This window comes from Hirundo rustica, chromosome 1 (assembly GCF_015227805.2).
Source record: "Hirundo rustica isolate bHirRus1 chromosome 1, bHirRus1.pri.v3, whole genome shotgun sequence".
NCBI lineage: Eukaryota > Metazoa > Chordata > Aves > Passeriformes > Hirundinidae > Hirundo > Hirundo rustica.
Genome location: NC_053450.1, coordinates 96,741,026 through 96,763,939, shown reverse-complemented (window position 1 = coordinate 96,763,939; position 22,914 = coordinate 96,741,026). Strand labels below are relative to the sequence as shown.

General features: G+C 36.4%; 1 protein-coding gene across 4 annotated transcripts in view; it reads left to right on the top strand.

Moving 5' to 3' along the window:
* Positions 1-22,914, top strand: part of RECK (reversion inducing cysteine rich protein with kazal motifs) — a 50,475-nt gene that overhangs the window by 20,642 nt on the left and 6,919 nt on the right. The window contains exons 6-17 of one of the 4 annotated variants that reach the window (XM_040073154.1): positions 80-127; positions 1,167-1,208; positions 9,050-9,083; positions 9,918-10,115; positions 10,529-10,796; positions 12,223-12,402; positions 13,342-13,554; positions 14,304-14,440; positions 14,912-15,052; positions 17,008-17,196; positions 20,928-21,050; positions 21,521-21,692. In XM_040073154.1, coding sequence (XP_039929088.1) covers positions 80-127; positions 1,167-1,208; positions 9,050-9,083; positions 9,918-10,115; positions 10,529-10,796; positions 12,223-12,402; positions 13,342-13,554; positions 14,304-14,440; positions 14,912-15,052; positions 17,008-17,196; positions 20,928-21,050; positions 21,521-21,692 — 1,745 coding nt within the window. Of the gene's footprint in view, positions 1-79; positions 128-1,166; positions 1,209-2,768; positions 2,870-9,049; positions 9,084-9,917; positions 10,116-10,528; positions 10,797-12,222; positions 12,403-13,341; positions 13,555-14,303; positions 14,441-14,911; positions 15,053-17,007; positions 17,197-20,927; positions 21,051-21,520; positions 21,693-22,914 lie in introns of those variants that run through there. The other 3 variants (XM_040073162.1, XM_040073171.1, XM_040073179.2) reach the window with 3 other exon arrangements.

Here is a 22,914-nt window from a genome sequence, read left to right as displayed (position 1 = left end):
TAAAAGTAGAACTGTCTTTATTTCGCAACATGATTTTATTATTTTCTACTACAAATGGAGAAATTCATCTGTCTTTCAGGCTTCTGCAAAAAATGATGTTGTAAAGGTCTGCAGGAAAGAATACGAGGTATGTTTTTATGTGTCTGAAAATATCTGAAAAAAAATCAATTTTTATATCCATAGTTCTTAAAGTCCTGTAAAAAATATCCTGTAGAAGAGGGAACATTCAATCTTTTTATAGCTGTATTTCTGAGTGTGCGCTTTTTCATATGAATGTAAATTATCTCTCTGCAGTTTTTATAGAAGTATAATCACCTTCTGTAAAGAAGTTTTGGATTTTTTTAGACCTTAATTTAAATGAAAAAAGTTGCAACTTTCAAATTGGATTCCCGAAAAGTTTATTTCATAGGAGTTTCGATCAAAGTCGGCATTCGTTGTGATCATTCAATCTGTCAGAAACCTTTCAGCCTGGACAGTGAGAGTCAGCTTAAAAAAGTGACCTAAAGAAATAAACTTAGGAAAGAACAGCCTTAAGTATCCAATCTGAATATAAATAATTACAAATGTATAATTTTTTGTAACATCAGTGAAACTGCTGATGCTTGCGGTTATTTTTACTGTTCTGCTCACAAAATTAATCATCAGGATATCTTCAGAAATCTGCCTTTACCTATGTTCTTTTTAACACAGTGTGTAGAAACACTATTCTCCCAGGACAGCTTTTCTTTTGATCTTCATCTTAATTAAAAGCCAGATTCCTCCTACCCCCTTTCTTCTCATTTCCTTCTGCCCTAAGTTAGGTAGTCCTGCATCACTTCTACTCATAGTCAACAGTTCAGGATATCAGACAATTTTCCATTCTTCTGATTTGGGCAGAAGTGGAGCAATTTTCCTGTTTCTTCCAGGAAGCATTGAATTACTTTTTTAAAATTTATTTTCCCTTTTGTCCTTTTATCTAAACAATCTACAGAGTATTTTCCTAGACTGTGTGGAAGTTAGCATGGGTTGAAGTTGCTGTAACTTGTTCTTTTAAAAATGCATTTTCGTTTTAAGTAGTTCTATCTCCTTTCATGCTACAATATGCTATACTGTCAACATCTGCAAGCTTCTCCTCTATTATGCTGGTCTGTTTCCTTCTTTTTTTCTGGATTTCTGCATTGCTGTAGGAGGTTGGCCCATATGGGTTGAAGAACAACGGGAGAGGAAAGGTAAGAGAATAAAGAATGAGTTCAAAATGGTCAGTCATCTTATTTACTTTTCCAGGTTTTATCTGAAATTTTAAAAAAATGGGCGTCTGACTCTTAATCAAGAGTGATCTTGCTGTTATTGTACAGAAAACCTTAATGCTTGCTATCTGTACAAGACTAAAAGAGAAGGAGAAAAATCATAGTAGAAGGAATCAGTCCTCTGATTAGGGAAGAAGGAAAGAACTTTTTTTGATGAGGACTAGGTGTAGTAGATACATATAGTGCATCAGGGACAGAAATTAAGTATCTGGTGTGCTAGATCTTCAGTTATGATAGAATTTTGTACGACAATGATTTTTTACATGTGTCCTGACTTACAGGTGCTCATGGAAAATAATACTTAAAATTCTCTTAAGAGGCTCATTGGTTGCATAAAATTCAAGGAAGTTATGGCTAAGATTGAAGATTCCAAATAAAACTTGCAGTTTCCCACACCCTGTCATTATTTCTCATTAAATAAAAAAAAAAATGTTCTTGCTGCTTTGGTGTATGAGTCCTGCTCCCTCTGTAGTTTGTGAGTAGCTTTTGTGTCCTGTACGGTACTTTGCATTTGGCTGGGGAAACACTGACCTGGAGATGGAATGGCTCCTTCAAAGTGAAAGAGGTAACATGAGATCAGAAATTGCATGTGATCACATAAATGCAATGTCATACATACCGTGTTTGGTTTTGCATTTAAGAATTCATACTTTGCAAAAAATGAGGATCCAATTAGAAAATCAGTTTGCAGTATAGATCATAGTGCTTGGTAATCAGCTCTCAATTCTATTGCTGAGGTATTTAATAATTAACTACATGACATAAAAATAAAAACTAGATGAATTAAGGATGTAAAATATAATTCCTTTTTTTTGTAAACACTCTCAGAGCTTACCAGCCTTCTTAACTTACTTAGCTTACTCACATGAGGATTTCCTAGAGAATTTTCACAAGCTGCTTAGAATAGTCTGAACTGTGCATAGTACACTTTGGTAATATTTTGAGATCAGGAAAGCAACTTTGTGAGTTACCCTTCAGCCTCTACTACATTAGTGAGTGTGAAGAAGGAAATACATCTTGAGGGCTGAGGCATAGGGTTCAGAGCAGGGAAAAAAGCCAAACTCCATGCAAGAGATGTCACAAAGTTTGAAGTCACTAAGTGGAGTCTTAGGTTGTGCAGTAACAGAATCACTTCAGCATTGATGAGCCAGATTTTCACAAGATTAATAGAAGATGCTTTTTCTGCTGATCATATGTTTCTGCATTACTTTTACTGTAAATATTTATGTGTATTTTAATTTGGAGATTTTACACATTTTAGAAAAGTATTGTGTTGGAATAAGATACTCATTTTTTATCAGTGCTTGAAGATGGTGTGTCCTATTAAACAATTTTTATTTTCAAGTAGCACTGCATATAGAGATTAATAAATTTAAGACAACTTGCTCAGTATTTTTGAGTGTTACCAAAAGGGTTTTTTTTTTTCCTTTTTTATTCTGATAGTCCTTTTTTCCATCTTCTGCTTCTCAGATACTCATTTTGTCGTCTTCATTTTTCCTCTAGTTCTGTGCAACTCAGTTCTTTTATCTTTCACTACTTCTTCCAGCTTTCTGCTATCCTGTTCATCTTCCTCTAGAAAGAAGGTAGGTAATAGTCAAAGCACGAAAAAAAAAAAGAAGCGGAGACGGTATGGATTATATGTAGGATTTTCTTATTTTCATATATTTAAAACATTTTATAAAGTAGGGGTTAATTTTTTAAAAGACCACATGGAATACATGCTTGGAGGAGCAACTTAAGATACTTGATTAATCTTAAAATAAGCTGTAAAGGCTTTATTACTGTGTTTAAGATCCCTTTTCTTTCTTCTGTGCATGGAAAGGGTAGTAGTAAAGTTTCCATTAGGTTGCAGCTCTCGATTTCTGTGCACTGCATATTGTGAGTTCACCTCTCTGAATATTAAGAACTCCAGTTTTTACTTCAGGACGTTCAAACTTCTCTATTTAATTGGCACTGTGAGAGCTTTACTGCAGCTGAGCACTAGTAACATCTTGCAAGCAGTTACAACTGGAAATGTCATCACTTATTTAGCATCTGCTCTTACTACTGCTTTGGATGCACAGTAGTGAGCATCTTTGCTGTGCATGGACTGTTTAAAGGTAGTTTTGCTATCACAGATTTGAGCACTCTTTAGCCTAATCTCACTGTGGTATTTTACAGTTTTTAAACACAGAAACTTAAAATGCAGTGCCTGCAGCTTCAAGTGCTTTAATGGGGATTCAGAAAAGTGTTCACTCTGCAGTGGTATTCAGGTTTGGGGTTTTTTTTCTTCTAGGGTTATATGATCCTGCTTTTGCTGAGAGTTTAGTGAATGCTGTCTATTAATTACCCCTGCTGAAAAATGCAGTCATCAGTTTTTAGCTCTTATGTAATTGTTTGTGTGGATTACTCCAAGACAATAGATAATAACTCAAGGAACTGTTTAGGACATTGTTTAGCTAAAGGTTCTTAAACAGTTTTAATAAACTCCTAAGGCACAGGACTGTGTGTGGCCTCTGGAAGTACTGCTTAATGATTCAGGATGGATTCTGGCCATACACTACACATTGTAGATAATGTTATTGTCATCTGCTGGTGCTTTTTGTCTCTATTCTCTACTGTTCAAAGAAGGTTGATAGAACACTCAAAATGAGCTTGCCAAAATTTGAGTTCCAGTAATTTTGTACTACCTCACTCTGCAAGTGTTCTCAGTTCTTTACTGGTTTACATAATAGAGGAAAATCTTGACCTTACTTGTTTATTACTGCAAGTTTTTAACAGATGTGCACCATCATTTGACACTTCAGCTGATTCCACTAGTATGTTACCTTCTGACTTCTATCTTCTCTCAGTAAATTCAAAGATTAAATTAAGTCAAGGAGAAATCAAGAAGGTTTTCTCTTGGTGCTGAACTGCACCAAGTTAAGCATTTTACTGTTGTATTTGTTAACTGTAGGTAAATTACTTAACTGTAGGTAAATTAAGATGTAAATTAAGATGGCCTTAATTGGATAGGATCTAGATTCAAATACTTGTCATGATTGGGCTGCCCAAGACAATTGTACTGAACTTATTTTTCTGACAAAGTTAGTAGACTATAGATACCATGGTAATTTTTAGGGAGGAAAATAATTTTTATGGGTTTTTTGCAAAACATTCTTAATTTCTGGTGTGAAACAAGAGCTTCACTGTTGCCTTTCATTCAAGACACAAGAGGCAGCCATTTAGAAAAAATGTGCTTATAATATGAAAGCATGCCTCAAAATGCAGAGGACTTCTTCCTTGAGCAAAATGTTCTGCTCTGTTTGTGTCGGGGTGCATGCGTTTTTGGGTTTTGAGCCGTTACCTGCAGCTGATGAGCTCCAAAAAGAGCGAAACCAGTTAGGTCCTGCAGTACTGGCTAAAATCTTCCTTCACAGGAGTTCTGGTGAGGAAGATTGAAAAATGTTCTCTGCTCCATAAACCTCAATAGACTTTTCAATTTCCATAACACCAAAAAGAAATCTTTGAGAGTCTTTGTTTTAAGTTGTACTTGGTTGTGTTGCCAGTGTCCACCTGCTACTTTCCACTCCTCCTGCTTGTAGTCTCACTGGCTTTAATCACCAGGCTTGGAAACACCAGGCTTTAAAAAAATGAGAAGTTTGAAAGATGAGGCTTGTGCACAAGTAAAACAAATCATTGTGTTTGTGTTTCAGAACTCTTGATATTCCCATCTTTGTTCACTTAAGTTAGTATTCCACACTAGTTAAAAATGGAGTATCAGACAGTGGGTGTACACAGTATTGCCTTTGTACCATCATTCTCCCAAATCTTGATGACTTGATCATTCCTTTAAAGAAGAATACTTTTCATACTTTTCTCCTCTTTTGGTTTGTGTTGGTTGGCTGGTTTGGTTTTGGTTTTCCTTACCTATATCTGTCTTTTGCCTTTTGCTTTGTTTTCTGTGTCTTCCTTCACTGCCAGTTCACTCAAAGATTCAGAAGGAGCCTTGAGTGGATAGAAAAGCTGGTGACTTCTTAAATATGGGAGTTAATTTGGTAGAGATGGACATGAACCTTGTGTTCTGAAAAGAAGTTGCCATTAGTAATTCAAATCAGACTGTCTAATGCTGTTAACAGCTTTATTTACGAAGAGGTGATTAGGCACTAATTTGTAATATTTTTTTTAAGATTATCTCATATCTCTGTAGCTATACTGCTCTCGTGTGTGAGGGGTATATACATACACATCAACTGAATGAGATCTACCCAAAAAACAAAGTCAGCACCCTCACTAGTGCTGTATTCTGTGGCGGCTACAGATCCTTACAGTTTTGTGAAATATGGTGAGTTGCTGTAGCAGCTCAGTGCAGCTAAAGTTCTTCCTGTGCCTTCCTGCAATTGCCATTTTTCCACACACATTTCCTCCTCCTCCTTGCCTTACACTCTCTCTGGCATCTGGCAGGTCCTTCTAAAAGATGGTATCTAAAAAAATGCTTGTTCTATTCTGTTCTAACATAATATTATGCCTGTTGATATCACTGACTTAAATCCTAGGGGATGAGAAAAATTAGTTTTCATCAGGGTTAGTGAGAAAGATCAGGTCATGACAAGGTGATGGTGTAAGGGCATACACAAGACTATATAGCTGGGAGCAGGGACAACATGGAAAAGAGAAGCCAGACCATCTCCTCTTAACAGAAATGTAAGGATTATTACAGTGATTCAGCAGTCTGTGGAACTGTAGTTTCAAAATACAGAAGGAAGATTTATTATTAGGTTAGGTTCCTGCCTGTATAAAATTGGTTTGTGAAATTGCTGTAAGAAGATAACTTTGTCTCAATTTGAGCCCTTCTTTAGAGGAGGAATATTAGTAGATACCATAATCCTCTCAACATTCTCCTTTTGTGTCCTCTGAGCAGGCCAAGTGACACTATTATCCATGAACTGCTTTACAATCACTTTTTTGTATCATTCAACTTCTAAATAATGTGACAATTTTTATCTGAGTTTATTACAGCATTAGAGTATGATTCTAAGTATTGTTTGTGCTAACAGTAAGGTCAAATACTTGGGTATAACCATGGCAGACAGACTTCAGACTCTCCAGCAGCCTCTGCTGTCCCAGTGAATTAATTAATAAAGTTACAGTGTTCATTCTACCTGGTTGGTTTGTGTGCTACCTTCCAGTAGTCCATGCAGGGTGGCTCTGGAGAAGTCAAATTTCAGCAGCTTCTGAGGAAGGGGCAGAGTGTTGTGTGTGGCAGGTCCCAAAGAAACTGAGTGGTCACATGGAAACAGGGCCTTTCTGGTAACCTGTGCCTGGCATCCACAGTGAAGGATATATGGTGTTACAAAAATGTCATGAGCCTTTAGGCAGCAGTATAAATCTATTCTTTACAGGTGTGGGATGGTGACCCCATCTCTGTGTTCTTTCTTCATTAATTCTCTTGTCCCTCATCTGTATTATACAAATGGATGTGTAACAGGATTTGGTTTGTGTGTAGGAAAGAAGGGAGAATCTAAAGTTAATCACGTGAAAACGTGCTTCTGGGATGAGGAATGTCACTGCAAATTCATCTTAATCTGAGAGAAATAATGCAGTACCTATGGATTTGGGTGAAAATATCTGAAATATTGTAGAGGGTATTTTTGGCATGAAAATAAAATGTGTGAATTGCTACTTTATGAGATTTGGGGCTTTGTTTTACGTAAGGCAGATTTTTCAGGTTTTGTGTGAGGTGTCCCAAGAGATCTGTGCCTTTATTTGTGATCACTAGAATTATAAATAGTTGCTGTTTGTGGAAAAATAACTTACATTTTCAAGTTAGATTTGTGTTTATTCTCTTAGGGTCTTTTGTTGCCACATCTGCCATGGCTTATCCAAGGTTGAAATTAATTTCTGAATGTTAACAGAAGGAATTTGATGGTGCTCATTACAGTATCAGGACTGTCCTGTTTAAAATCTTGCGTTCAGAAGAAAGCAAGTAGAAAATATGAATGAAAACCAAATTCCTGCTCACAAAACAGTATTTAAGACAAAAGGAAAAATAAAATCAAGTTAATTCCTGACACATTTGTAGTTTCATCTGTTTGCAGCAGTACAGATCTGCACAAAAATAGCCCCAAGATTATTTGGGTTACCCACTTCTCTGGTATCCAGTAAATAACTAGTAACTAAGATAGATGAAGAATCTGGTGAACTACTGAGTTTGAACTAGAGCTGCATTTTGAGCTCTCTTCCTTGTCTTAGAGACAGTAGCACATCTGCTGCTTTCCAGTATTGAAGCAAGACTATCCCACATGATTTGGGAACAGTCTGATGGTGTTTCTGTTTTCTTCTCTAGATATTCTCTTCTGTGTGAAATACAAATTTGTCTAATTATAGGGATAAGGGAAATGGAGATCAGGAGTTATTTGAAGATTGGGATTGTGTTTTGTCACCATATTGATTTATTTGACCATGTTCTATAATCTGGTGTTCTGACAGTTGTAGAGGTTAGATATGGAGGAGGTTCAAATTCTCTTTTCTCATGATCATATGATTTTTGTCTTTGATAACTGGCAACTGCATTTTGGAATTTCAACCTCATGACTTCACCTTTTCATATAGTTCCAGACAGCTTATAGCAGTATCTAATTTTTTTTAATGGGAAATGTGCTTATTCAGTGTTGGGAAGACTATGGGTTTTTTGGCAAGAGTTCAGTAGTCATGAGGGAGGGAATTCTGCCCCTCTGCTCTGGTGTGGAGTGCTACATACAGGTGTGGAGTCTTCAGCTCAGGAAAGATATGGACCTGCTGGAATGAGTCCAGAGAAGAGGCACAAAGAGAGATGGAACATGTCTCCTACTAAGACAGTCTCCTATGAGAGCTGGGGTTGTTCAGTCTGGAGAAGAAAAGGATCCTGGGAGACCTTACAGCACCTTCTGATGCCCAAAGGGGGTCTACAAGAAAGCTGGGAATAAACTTTTTGGCAGGGCTTGTTATGATGGAGCAAGGCTTAATGATTGTAAACTGAAAGAGGGTAGTTTCAAATTAGATACAAAGAAGAAAGTTTTTTTTATGATGAGGGTGGTGAGGCACTGGAACAGGTTGCCCAGGGAAGCTGTGGCTGCCTCATCCCTGGAAGTGCTCAAAGCCAGGTTGGGTGGGGCCCTGAGCAACTTGGTCTACTGGAAGGTGTCCTTCCCATGGCAGGGAGTTGGGGACTAGATGAGCTTAAGGTCCCTTCCAACCCAAACCATTCCATGACTGGTCTGCAGATTAGAGACCTCTGAAACAAAGCAGCAGGATGTGTGTGTTTCCCTTCTGACATTTAAGATGTACATCCCCCAGCTGTGCCTTTCAGCTGCAGTTTGAGGGAGATGGTTGCATGCTTTAGCTTTTAAGGTACATTGTCATGGAGTTATTTTGTTGAGATTTACTATTTGCGTGTAGACATCTGTGCAGAATTCTTTTTCTCTAAATAGAATTTTTAAAATCATTGTCCTTAAAAAAAATCCCAACATTTTGGGACACCCTATTATAGCAGTTTACCCTGTTTCTAAGTTAGCCCAGGAAAATCTTTCAATTTACTTGTTTGCTTGAATATTTATCTATTTTATTATGAGTACACACAGAACTTTAGTGATCCTTGATCTCTTAAATTCTTGGTTTCACTGTTTCTATAGTGTTTTTGTTTTAATGTAATCTAATTGAAGCAAGTAATACTAAAAGTTTATTAGCTCATTATAACGAATGACTGGATACTTAAATATTTATTTGAAGTGTTCTGACTTGTAACTCTGCTTTTGTTTTGATTTCAGAATGCTCTCTTTAGTTGTATTAACAGAAATGAAAGTAAGTATATAACAAATACTTTATTTTGCTTTTCATTTATATCATTCATTTTTTTCTCTAAACTAAAGAGATTCTGTGAGTGAACATATACACAAACACATGGATTTCAGACCCATATAAGCATAAGCCACATGAGTAAACTGTCTTACTCAAATAATAAAGGGATTTGGTTATTTGTGTAATTAATGTCAGTTTTTAATTTGTGTATCCGTATTTGTCTTTTCTGTCATCTTTTCCTTCTACTTGTTCCTTTGATGTGTGCTAAGCAAAATCAAATGCATAGTTGAAATTTTGAAGAACCGTGCAAATGTTTTGTTGCCTGATATGTTTATATAAAATGAAATCAATGTCTTAGAATTAATTCTAGTAGAAGTTGTTTTCAAGAACTACCATATGTATTTAACAACATAGTAAAAATGGGGGAATCGCCAATACCATCTGTCTGGGGTTTTTGAATGATACTACTCTCATATTTGTTTGGGTTTTAGTAGTATTTCTCTGATAATTCAATTATTGGACATGTCTGGTTACATAAATTAAGAACAAAACAGCTGAAAATGAAATTCAGCTGGCTTGTTCATATTTTGAACTTGGGTTCAAGGCAGCTTTAGTACTGAATTTTTTCTCCTGCCAGACAAACAAATGTAGTTTGGCTAGTTACAGATATTTCCAGTCATTCTGTAGACAGCGATATTTCAATAGAGCATAGAAAATTTGGAGGGGGAGGCAGATTTCCGGTTCCTTGAGCATCCTTTTGTGTTATACAGACATGCTCGTCTCTTCATTTCTCTATGTAGGAACCCATAGATGTTGTTTGTTTGTTTGCTTCCCCAGTGGGGTCAGTCTGTTGCAGTTATGCAGGTCACCACACGAACTGCCGGGAATATTGCCAAGCAATTTTTCGGACAGACTCCTCTCCCGGTCCGTCACAAATTAAAGCAGTTGAAAATTACTGTGCATCTATCAGCCCTCAGCTTATACACTGTGTGAATAACTACACACAGTCATATCCAATGAGAAACCCTACAGACAGTAAGTACAAATAAATCCTTCTTTAATGAAAATTATCGAAGATACTGAAAATGTACTTCATGTACATTTTATATAAAATGTGTTATTGTAGAAGTCTATTGTATAAATTGGATTACTCTCATTATATGAATTTGATAATAACTTTTGGGTTTAGGTGCAATCATTATATGGGTTTATATGATAATAACTTTTGGGTTTAGGTGCATTATTAATTTTTATTTACTTTTTATTTTTACATATTGGATTTGTAGTTTTTTTCCAGAGTTGATTCTGTATCTATTTAGGAGAAGCAATGTTATTTGAGATTGTTTGGGGGAGGAGACAGCACCTTACAGTACTTTTATTTCTCAGGGCTGTTATGTTGTACATCTTTAATGTTGTTTGTGCTTGACCCTTAACTATTTTGTTAACAGGTTTGTATTGCTGTGATAGAGCAGAAGACTATGCGTGTCAGACTGCTTGTAAAAGAATTCTAATGTCAATGAAAACAGAGCTTGAAATTGTTGATGGACTTATAGAAGGTTGTAAAACCATGCCTCTCCCTCAGGACCCACTTTGGCAATGTTTTCTTGAGAGTTCAAGATCTGTTCACCCAGGAGTCACTGTGCACCCCCCACCTTCAACTGGCCTTGATGGAGCTAAGCTCCATTGCTGTTCTAAAGCAAATTCTTCCACATGTAGGTCAGTACCTCTCTAACCTTGTTTCCAATTGTGAAAGTTCTTAGGAATTTGTCTTGTTTCTGGCCTTTGCCTGTATCTTGCTGTGTACATCAAATAGGAAGTTCTGGAATTAGAAAAAATACAGATTCAGGTAACCAGATAGTAATCTGTTGGGTAATCTATTCTGTCCAATACTTTGTATCTCAAAACATACTGTTTTATAAGAGGAATCAACCTTTTCTCACATTTAACACTGGCTTATTGTAGCAGACACAGCAAGTTAATGAAACTTGTACCATACTTGTGGTTATAATAGCCAATATTGCTATTGCCTCTGGTTAAGAGGTCTTAACGAGATGCTAAAGAGGGACAAAAGGACAATGAACTCCACCAACTCTCAAGTGCCTGGTTGCTTCATGTTAAAACCTTGGCAGTATTCCTTTCTAGATGATCTGGTTTTTTTCAGTGAAAAATAACTTATGTAGTAATTAAATAAGGGAACTAACTTTCTGACATTTAGAAAAACAAAGTTTTTCAGCAAAAGGTTGCATGCTTGCAAATTATTGAGGCATTTTTAGTCTAGTGTGGTTTTCTGTCCAGTTTAAAAATAGATGATGATTGCATTTTAAATGCATCAATATGTCTGAATACATGGCAAACATTTTTAAGCTGTTACTTCCTTTTATATCAAAGTTTCCAGTAAGGATATCTCATGAATACAGCAGGATCTCTAATGAGTTTAGTAGTAGAGCCCTGGAGTTACATTATTTCTTAAAATGTTGTAGCATAGGATAATAAGTAAAGTATCTTTTAGTTCCTTGCTTTGACAATCAGTTCTAAAATGGATCCTTCTATCAACTTTTCAACAGGCAGGAGAAGTACAGTGAAGTTCCATACCTTGGGATTTGAACAGTTGTAGTTTGTAGGACATTGCCATGAACAAAATGAACTGGGTATTACTCACACCAGGAAACATCTCAAGCAAAAGCAGCAAACAGTATCGCTGTTTCAAACATCAGGGAGGAAGGAAGAAGGAATGTATTTTGCTTGACAGTCATTTCTGTAGGAGGAGAAAGTGTGATTTGAAGGATGGGATTAGAAGTTGTTCATTGGGATGTCAATTTAGATTTATTGCCAGTAAATTAGCTGTGATAGTTTTCATCTCAAAGTTGTACCTTCATTTTTCCAGCTGTTACATTTTTATTGGATATTGCAGTTTTATATCCTGAAGTCTTTCAGTCTTACTTAAAAATGTGCTGACATTCTCAAGCAAAATGGGTTGTTTGCTTTGAGCACTACTATTGGGTACCCTTGCAGACTTTGTGGGCTCTATCCTCTGTGGTGAGCACAGACTGTTGTGAGCAGCAAAGAAGTGATGAGTTGTATCTGAATGGCTGTTATTCTTTTAATTTTATTTTCTTCATCTCTATTTCTTTTTTGTTTTTAGAGAGCTCTGCACTAAACTTTATAGCACGAGCTGGGGCAATTCACAAAGCTGGCAAGAATTTGATCGCTTTTGTGAGTATAATGCAGTTGAAGTTTCCATGTTGACCTGTTTAGCAGATGTACGAGAACCTTGTCAGCTGGGCTGTAGAAATCTTACTTACTGCACTAATTTTAATAACAGGTAGGAGAGAGACACTGAATATTTTATAAAGGAATTCCTATGCTTTGATTTCAAAAATAAAATGAAATATTTTTAAGACTTGTTTTGAGATTGTATGTAGCTTTCTTTCTGCAAATACGGTTTTAGTTAATTTGAAAAGAAGTAGTTTTTCTTTAGAATGAACTTTTGGAAACGTATTTAGCAACAGAAGTAACAAAACTTACAAGAATAAAGGTTAACCCATGAACTTGTAAAATGTCACAGTGTATTACCTCTGCATATTCCACTGCATAGACAAGTAAGTTACTGGAATGTTGTATATTATAAATAAGGTTAAAGTATTTGTTAAATTTACAAATGTACTCATTTTCAAAATTCCTTTTTTGTAGAGATGTTTCTGTGGGTTTGTACTCTAAAGGACAAAATTAATTAAAAGTGGTGTCTGAAAGTAATTACAAGGTTACAGTTAGATTTAAAAAAAAACCCTAAATTTTCTTAGCTATTAGAGATCACTGGGCTGCTGCCTTTTTTTTTTTTTTTTTTTTTTTTTTTTTTTTTTTTAATAGTATGTAGTGGCATGAGTGTTATATGAGTAGGAGAATCCCAGGCCTGAATAAATATAAATGATAAATCAACTTGCATTAGTGATTCACCAAGAAACATTTACATAGATATTTGGGCTTTTAAGTCAACTTCAGATTAGAAGTATTAAAGTGGTATTTGATCTAAGAGATAGAGGTGTGAAGGAAGTTTCAGCCTTGAGTCTTAAAGACCTTGTCTTCCTTAAAGACAGATTTGAAATTGATACTGTTCTTACTTAACTGTGGGAGAGATTATTTGCTTGTATACCATAAAAAGCAAGCCCATATGAAGGATGTAGAGCCCTTACGATGAAAAGGGAAAATGCATGGTACTTTCTTTTTCTTTTATATGTGCTATATCTTACCTTCTCCTTTTAAGACCAACAGAACTTTTTAGAAGCTGTAATACTCAGTCAGACCAGGGAGCCATGAATGACATGAAGCTGTGGGAAAAAGGGAGTATTAAGATGCCATTCATAAATATTCCTGTGCTTGATATTAAAAAATGCCAACCAGAAATGTGGAAGGCAATTGCCTGCTCCCTGCAGATTAAACCTTGTCACAGCAAATCTAGAGGAAGTATTATCTGCAAGTAAGTACTATGGGGAAAACAAAAACCATTTTAGAGGTTTTACTAAGGATTTTAATGAAATCTAAAAAAGCTGTAGGACTGTGTATACTGTGTTAGGAAGACATGGCAAGGCAAGCATGGAAGGAATATGAAAGTGCATGGTTACCATTGCTTGAATTACTGTAAATTAAGATATTTGCTTGTTAATGAGATGGGTGTATATGCTTACATTGTAAAGTGAAAGAAAAAAGATTTATTGAAGGGTTTTTTTGGCTCTCTGTGGTATCCTAAACCTTTCCTCTTTTTTGGTTTTTGGATCTACTGATGACTTTCAGCTCTCAGAAAGGTCTGAAAAAAAAGTTGGGTTTTTTTTTAAGTAAGTTTTGAAAGTAGGTGATTGAGTAGAAAAAATAGCCGTTAATAGTGCAGGTAGTGAGGTAGAGTTTAACCTATATTAGACATTAGTAAATGAAGGAAATGCTTGGTCTTAGAAGACACATGCATATGATGCCATAGAAAATTAAGATCACCAAGCCCAAAGTCAAAGAGGAGTAGTACAAGCAGTGGTTCCTATCTTTGTGTCACAAATTTTTTCCTCCCTCCTACGTGAAATGTAGCATATATATATATATATAAACACTCTGCTGTGAGGCATAATGGGAAAGTTGTGGATTCAGGGAAAGGAATAACATAGAAAGAAATCTTTTTCATATAAGCCTTTTTTTCTTCAAGTAGTCTCCATGAAGTTCTGTCTCTTTATTTATCTGTAGATCAGATTGTGTGGAAATACTGAAGAAGTGTGGAGATCATAATAGGTTCCCTGAAGGCCACTCAGCTGAGAGTATTTGTGAACTCTTATCTCCAACAGACGACTTGGAGAACTGTATACCCTTGGATACTTACCTGAGTAAGTACTAACATACCTATGCAGCAAAATTAGAATCCAGGATATTTTGAATGCTCGTCATTACTTTTAATAATCTTAATTATTTATTTTAAAGAAAATTATATTGAATTTGAGACATTTTATTTAGTATATTAGAGAAAATTGGAATTTTAAAGTTGCCATACTTCATTGCTTCTATTCCTTCTTGTGTTGGGCACATGTGACAAGAAAATTATTGGGCAGACAACATAAATGAAATATATTTTTTCATGTGAAGGATCATCCGGGTCATTATTTGCAGGACTGAGGATTAAACTATTGTAATAAGTTAACTACCTGGTCATATCAAGCTTCTACATCTATAATTAAAGTAAAAAAAAATCATAGAATTGTCAACAATATTATTTTACTGGACATAAGATATGCCATGCTTTGCTGAAGAAAAATAAACCTCATTTAAATCAGTGTAGATGATGTATATTCTGTTTTCAGGCCCAAGTTCTTTAGGCAACATTGTAGAAGATGTTACACATCCATGTAATCCAAACCCATGTGCAGCTAATCAGCTATGTGAAGTAAATAGAAAAGGATGTCAATCTGGAGAGCTGTGTCTTCCATACTTGTGTGTGCCAGGTAAGGCTTTTTAAGCTTCTCTTTACTGAATTTTGCTGGTAAACATGTCATTGAAATGTTGTGGAAGGTTTTAAAGTGAATTGCTGTGCCATGATTTAACCCAGCTGGCCCCCAAGTACCACACAGCCACTCGCTCACTTTCCCCTCCAGCCTAGGGAGGAACAGTTTAGTCAGTGAAATAAAGTTGCTAATAATAATAGTAATAATAATAATAATAATAATAATAATAGTGATGGTGCTGCTGATGAAAAGTGAGATAACAAAAAGAGAGGAATACAATCCAGAGGAACCAAGAGATGCACAGTGCCACACCTCCCCTCCCACTGACCCAACACCCAGCCCCTCCCTCCAAAGACACGTGGATGTGCAGCTTACAGAGTTTCTGTTTCTGCTCCTTTCAGTGACACTTTTAATGTGGTTGCACCTCACCAGAAAGACACTTGTGGTCATTTGGGAACTGCTTTTTTAGGACACTTGTGTTGTCTAATCTCTGCACCATGTGTAAATGAGAGCTGACTGGGCAGAGAGCCTCATGCAGAATAAGTTTCAGGTACCTAACTGAAATGGCAGGGTGGTGTCAGTAACAAGGATCAAACCTACAAAAGGAGCTGTGAGATTGTGCAATGTCCAGTTTCTACAACCCCGTCATTGTTCTGCCCTAGGCACTGGTAGTGCTTGCAACAATTTTCCCCTTTCCTTTAAAACAGAAGCTGCCATTCAGTGACATGATAGGTCTGCTGTGGTTCTTGAAGCAGAGCAGAAAGTGTGAATTTGGTGACCACTTGAACGTGTGTGACTGAGCAAGTGAAAGCAACACTGATTTTTACACTGAATTGCATGCAGCAGCCTCCTTTCTAGAGGAGGTGATAGAGAACATTGCTGTAGCTGTCTCACATTAGTTCCCTGACCCTCTTTTCTTCCAGCAGTTCAGTGGTTGATCAGCAGTTTCCCCAGTGGCTCCTAATCAAAAAGAGGAAAGCTGGATTTTGCTTCGCTCATACTTCTGCTCTACTTGTGCTCTGTTAAAAGCTTTTTTTAAAAAAGGATAGACTTCAGCTCATTCTTTGTGTGAGCCTAGGGACATTGTTTTGGTTATGCTTCTATGACCCTTACAAATATTTTTGCTTTCCTGGAAAGCTGAGCCTTATTACTATAGAGGTTGTATTGTCTTCACTTGCTGCAATAGTCTTTCAAAGTCATCTGAAAACAAGCTCACATAGAGCTTTCGAAGAGAAAATTTGCTTCCTCTGAAGGTTGGAAAGTGACTTTCTTGTTTCAATTCAGTCTTTTTATTGGCTGAAAGTTTCAGGAGGTTTGTTGCAGTTCACCCCTTGTAGGGTTATTTCAATCTGCTATTTATTTTATTGTTTTTCCTTGCAAGTCTTAAAACCTTCTTTTCTCCCTCTCCTCTCTCCTCCCCTCCCTCCCTTCCCTCCCCTCTCTCTCCTCTTTTTTAAATCCAATTTTCTGCTTTTTCTCCAGTTCTCCCCTCTTCACATCTACTTGTAAGAATCCTTCAGTGTTCACTTAAAAGGTACAAGTAGAGAAGAAAGGCACAATAAAATATGTGAGGGAGGGGAAATGGCTGGGCTTTGCTTGTGAGACCCTTTAATTCCAATTCTGTATTGGAGAGAGTGAAGCATGTGTATTATTTGTCATATAACATGTTTCATACTACTGAAGAGCTGGAAAATTAAAATACTTGAGAATTATTGTAATTTCAAGTCTATTTCTCAAAAGTAACATCTTTACAGGTCCTTCAGAACTTTGTCTCAAGCAATTATCTTCTATTTTTGCTGCTTGTTGCCTCTGTGAAATGGGTGAATTTAAGGGCAAGAGTAAGGCTGCTCAAGATCACCTTATGTTTTTTGCAAATCAGTGTAATAATTAATTTCAGTAGTGGCAGTTGCCCACATGTTTACTACTTATGAGCTTATTTTTTTTCTTGTATGCAGGCTGCAAACTGGGAGAAGCCTCTGATTTTATTGTCCGACGAGGTACACTTATTCAGGTTCCATCCTCAGCTGGTGATGTTGGGTGTTACAAGATTTGTACCTGTGGACACAGTGGATTGCTGGAGAACTGTATGGAAATGCGTTGTGTTGACCTCCAGAAGTCATGCATTGTTGGAGGACAAAGGAAAAGTAAGTAACAGAGCAGTGACGCATCCAGAACCTGCTCCTTACCTAATGAATTTTGAGCTACATGAGAAGACTCAGAGGATCTGAATTCAGGGTTTATCAGAAAATACAAAAACTGATGATTGCATCCCTTTATTTAATACTGGGTTAAGTGTTATATATGCTGGAGGGTTCCATTGTTGAAATGAGTACTGAAATGTGCCAGTCTCAGTCAATCACAGTCCTGTGTGAAGGGTGTTCTCAGTACACCATTTCTTTTTAGTGTGGAGTGGTTTCTTTACTAGCTCCAAATGGTTGGTGGGGAGTTGTTTTGGATTTGTTTGGGGTTTTTTCCTTCCTTCCAGTGGCTTGTGGCATCTGGACTCATGAACTCACAAGGTTTGTGTTTCCACTCCAGTGGCTGGCACAAAGACCTTTTCCCTACTTATTGATTTCATCCAGCTTAATGTTTGTTAGTGCTCATGCATGTGTTCAGAGTAGGAAGCACACATCTTAAAAGTATGAAAATAGGATTGGATAAAAATACAGGATAGGTTGTGGTGATTAAGTGAGAAAGGCAGACTGTCCAGCTATCTGTCTACACTGAACCGTTCTCTTTTTCCCCTCTTCCCTTTGCTTTTCCACGCATCCTCCTGTTTGAATCATCTTAATTCCTCCTTTTCCTGTTCTTTGGCTCTTCCACTAAACATCCCCTAATAAGTTTTACACAGTCTCAACATTAAATAAGAATTATAAGTTTAATATAGTTATCAATGGCGCTAACATAAAAACAAACATGTAAGCAAATACCTGATAATGATGAAGGTGTACTGAACACAAGTCTTCCTCACCAGGCAGCTCCCTGTTTAGAGTTCAAACTGGCATGGGTAACAAGGATTAATTAGGTTCTACCTAATCTGACAGTCAAAGCAGTTCAAGGAGATGTGACAGGTGATGCTTCTTAGAAGATTATATTGATTTATTTTCAGATTTACCTTTTGCTTGACAGCTTTAAATGTGCATTTTTGTCATGCAAACTAGCGTTATAATCTTGGAAAAAGAAAACAGAAAGAAAAGCTTCTACTAAGGTGGGGGAAAACTTAGGAAAGATCTTAAATATAAAATGGAGTCTGTGCTGAGCTGTGACCTGTCTGAAGTTGGTGTCTCTGAATCAGCAAGCAAGAGATTTTCTGCTAATGAGCAGTTAAATATGTTAATATTTATGTTAATAAACTGGACATTGTTTAGTGACTGTAAATCACTTAAAGCCCTTTTAAACTACTGTCAGACTGTTGTCCAAGCAAAGCTAAAACAAGTTAAAGATATCTCATGAGTCCAAAATAATTAAGGGGTTTTTTTACCATATGGTAAGAGTTATTTTCACACTAAGTAAAACTTAAGAAGCAAGGCACTTCTTGTAGTTTCATTTGTCACAAACATAATTTTCAGATTGGGAACCAAACCTTAAATGATGAAAGAGCAGGAAATTTGGATAATTTTTCCTCACAAAAGATACTAAGTCAAGCTATATAATCAATTGTACAATTATTTTCATCACTCAGGAAAGTCTGCCTGCAGTATTCCATGGAATGGAATGGGAAGTTTTGGAATTTGGTTTTTTGTTGTTGTGTGTACAAAGACTATAAAAGGCAGCCAGACATACTTAAAACTTTTCTTCTTTTCCTTTCCTTTTCCCCTCCCCCCCAGAATTGGTACTACTTGTTCATGGAAGCAGAACACTGAAAATAACTTAACATTAATAATATATTTGATGGGCAGTTGTAGAAAGTGTCGGGTGAATGTGGATATTTTTAAGATGCCCTTATTAACAAATAAGAGTTTTTAAATGGTGACTTTTGTGGATCATTCTATCCCAGGAAACTTAGTTTTTCAGATTATTAGTGAAAATAATCACAAAAATGTCTGATGCTGTATTTGTATTTTATGGTTGCACAGTGTACAGCCCTCACTTGTTCCGGTAACCATTACAATAGGTGTAGCTGTAGGTTTTCAGTAAGTGCTGTCCATTTAAAAACAAACTACCACAGCTCCAAAACCAGATAGCTTCCTCTTTTGCCATAGTGAATCATGAAGTATTTCTGGTGATTAAGACTTTAGGTATTATGTAATAAAAGTTAAAAACTACTAGGTTCCAAATTTGTTAGATGATGTGTTAGATGTTAGAAAGCTAAAAATTAAAAGTTTATGGTCACCATGTAAATATTTTGCAGTAACTGTATTTAATTGGTTTATATGTCAGTTGTAAAAAGCCAGGATTTAGACATAAAATCTGAACTGTGTTTTTAAAACTATTCTCTATAAAGAAAACAACCCTGAATGTTTTGAATGGTGCTGGGTTTTTGTGTTGTGAGTTGACTCCAGCCAGTTAAATGATTACTGATGAGGAGAGGTTGCTCTGTGCACTCTGACAGTGAAAGACAGTAGCCCTGCACAGTTTTCAGGTGGATCCTAAGTCAGGTACTCTGAAGCTTCACCTGAGATCCTGTGTTTGGCATTACCATTTCAGCTTTTCTTCTTCCCTGCTGGCAAATTCCTTGGTCCTTTGAGTAGTACTGTGGTATAGAGAGCTTTTTGTGATACAGAGACTTTCTCTCCTACCCTCTCTTGTTCTGCCTTCATTTGTCTCTGAGCATCTCTTCTGAATTGCTCCAGTGCTGAGGGGTTTCCTTGTGCCTATGTAATATTCTCTTAAAAGTTCTAATTCTCAATCTCAACCATTTGAAAAGAGATTAGAGGGAATTGCCTTATTTTCTAAGGCACGATTACTATTATGTTTTCCTCAGGAGCTGTGTATTTGTTGGTAGTATTTGATAACAGTTTGGTTATGGATAGATCAGAGTCTGTCAGCAACATCAATTGATTTGATACAAAAAGTACATCACAGTGAAGGGCAGTCATATGGACAGTTCAGAAAACCTAAATGGAGTTGCTTAATTGAAGAAAAATCCCCTAAGTTTGCAACTTGATTCTTAGATTCAAGTGTAAAAATGTTACTAACTTTTAAAATACATTCCAATCTAATGAAGGCTGGAATGAAGCATTGGCACTTTTACCTCTTGACAAACACATACAAGTTATGCTATGCATGTAAGACTAAAAGTTTAGGAGTATTATGTAAATTTAATTTAGAAGAATGTGTCTTTATAAAAGCTTTACTGTCACTAGAGGACACGAAGAGAAAAGATACTCATACTCAAGTTGTCCAGAACAAAAGAAGGCTACTTTATTTTGATTACCTCGTTTATATAGATTCTGGACAATAACCAGGGATTGGAGAACAAGGTTACTACCTCTCCATCCCACTGGTCAGGCTAGAAGTCAATCAATTCTCCTTCATCAGAGAGGAGCATGAAAAACAACTCTTTGTTAATGTTATAAGCGTGAGAAACTACACTACAGAAGTATAAATATATCAGAAGGCTAATAGAATATGGCAACACATTACCTTTAAGAAAACATGAAACTTGCTTGCCAGAAGTTATTGTTCTTAAAAAAACCAAATGGAAAACCTAATTTATACAGGCTTTGAAAGGACAAAGTGCTTGCTTCTGTGGTTAATTAATTAATCGAAACCACATGTGAACAGACTTTTCTTTTAAGAGAATAAAGCAAAATTTGAAAAGGGAAATTACTGAAACAATTAATGAGAATGTAGTATCTATGTAGTGCATATGAATATGTCATCTTCTGGTGTATTTACATTAATTGTATGTATTCACTTAATTTATTTTAAGGCCATGGAACATCCTTTAATATAGATTGCAATGTCTGTTCCTGTTTTGCTGGAAACTTGATTTGTTCTACACGTCAGTGTCTAACTGAGCACAGCTCAGAGGATGAACGTCGGAAGTTTACAGGTAAACTTTCCAAACCATGGAAACTGTGAGTTGAGTCTTTTTAGAGCAGGGATTATCAACTAAATCCTTTCTACAGTATTAAAGGAGAACACCCAGTAATTTGTATTACTTTGATTTTTAGCTATTTCTTTTTCTCATGTCCAACCTGCGCTGTAGGAAAAGCACATACTTTAAAAAAGAAAATCAATACTGAAAAATAAAACCTCAATAATACATAAAAATAAGTAGAGACAGGGTGTACTAGGGATGAGAGATAAGGAGTTTAGGGGGAAAATGGAGAAAGCTGAGTAGAATGAGCAAAGAGGCAGGATGCAAACTTCCCCTCTAAGCTCCTTCTAAGTACCTGTGTGCTCCAGCATTGCTAACTGACAGGTGGGAGGAAAGGGCTGAAGGCAGAGACACCTTTTTGTATCATGTGTCATGAAAAATGATTGTGCACCCAGCCCCTGTTGTGTGTGTTGCTCTTGCAGGTTTGCCCTGTAACTGTGTGGACCAGTTTGTCCCAGTCTGTGGCCAGAACGGGCGCACATATCCCAGCGCATGCATAGCTCGCTGCGTTGGGCTTCAGGACAACCAGTTTGAATTTGGATCATGTATTTCCAAGGATCCTTGCAAGCCAAACCCTTGTACTAAAAATCAAAGGTAAAAGCAGAACATTTTTCAGCTTTTCTTTGGCTTTGTCCACTCATAAGGCAGATTTACATGTGTTGCATATTGTAACGTTCTACTTTGGGGCTATTCCAATAAAAGTAGCTGCTTTTTATTTATCATAATAATATTGGACTGTAAAAATTGCCAGTTCTTGGTTCCATTTTTGTAGTGCTATGTCAGCTAAATTCATTATACAGATCTCAGTTCAGCTCCCACAAAAGTGGGATAATCAGATTTTGTCAAAAATGGCAGTACTTGTCATTTTACTACTTTGTTTCACACCTTTTACTAGTTTACACGTCTGAATTCAAGACGTGGAGTCAGTCTTGCTTATTCAGTCAAGTAATCTGTGCTTTTGTCTCTAAAATAGGAAAATATCAATCACCCTTCTTTTTCCTAGACTGAAATCTTGTGAAAACTGTACCATACAATCTCGTTTTTCAATATCAAGAAAAGCAAAATCTGCATAGACAGTACATTAAAACAAAAATACGCTTTGTACTAGTGTCAGGCAAAAAAAATCTGACCTATCTTACAGAGATCAAAGTATGTGGCTCACAATATTGGTCTCTGTCTTCAGTTTTCTCAGAGTTGTGTAATACTACAGTCTCCTTTGAGTTAATGCATTTTTCTGTTTTGAAAGAAAGCCATCAAAATAAGTTGTGTAATATTGTGCTCTCATGAAAGCTGACTGTAGCAATTTTAGGGTTTTTTTCCTTTTTCTGCACTTAAAATGCCATGATGCAGAAAAATACTGAGAAAACACTGTAGTTTTGTAGCTGTTACAGCCACAATGGCATTCAAAATTGGAATTTCAAAGCTGCATTGTGGATAAACATTTTTTTACTTTTTATGTTTGAAATTTGGAGAGTACATAGAAGCTTTCCAGTTTTTCAAAATACCATTATGCTTAGAACCTCAACTTGTAGTTCCAGTAAAGGACCGTACACAATACATTTTTCTGGGTCCATTTGATAATGTAGCCCAAACTGAACATGCTCATCTAAAAATTCCCAATGCACTCGAAATCTATTTAGGATCTTACATTCCACTTGTGAAGTGTTTAAATCTCAGAATTTCCGAGCCTTCCCTAATATCAAAGGCATGTCTGTAATGCATGGGAGTGCAGCACTCAGAGAGAATAAGGACATATTGTGCATTATCCAGTGGTGGCAGTACTGCTGTATTTATGGAAGGAGGGGGTTGTCCAGAG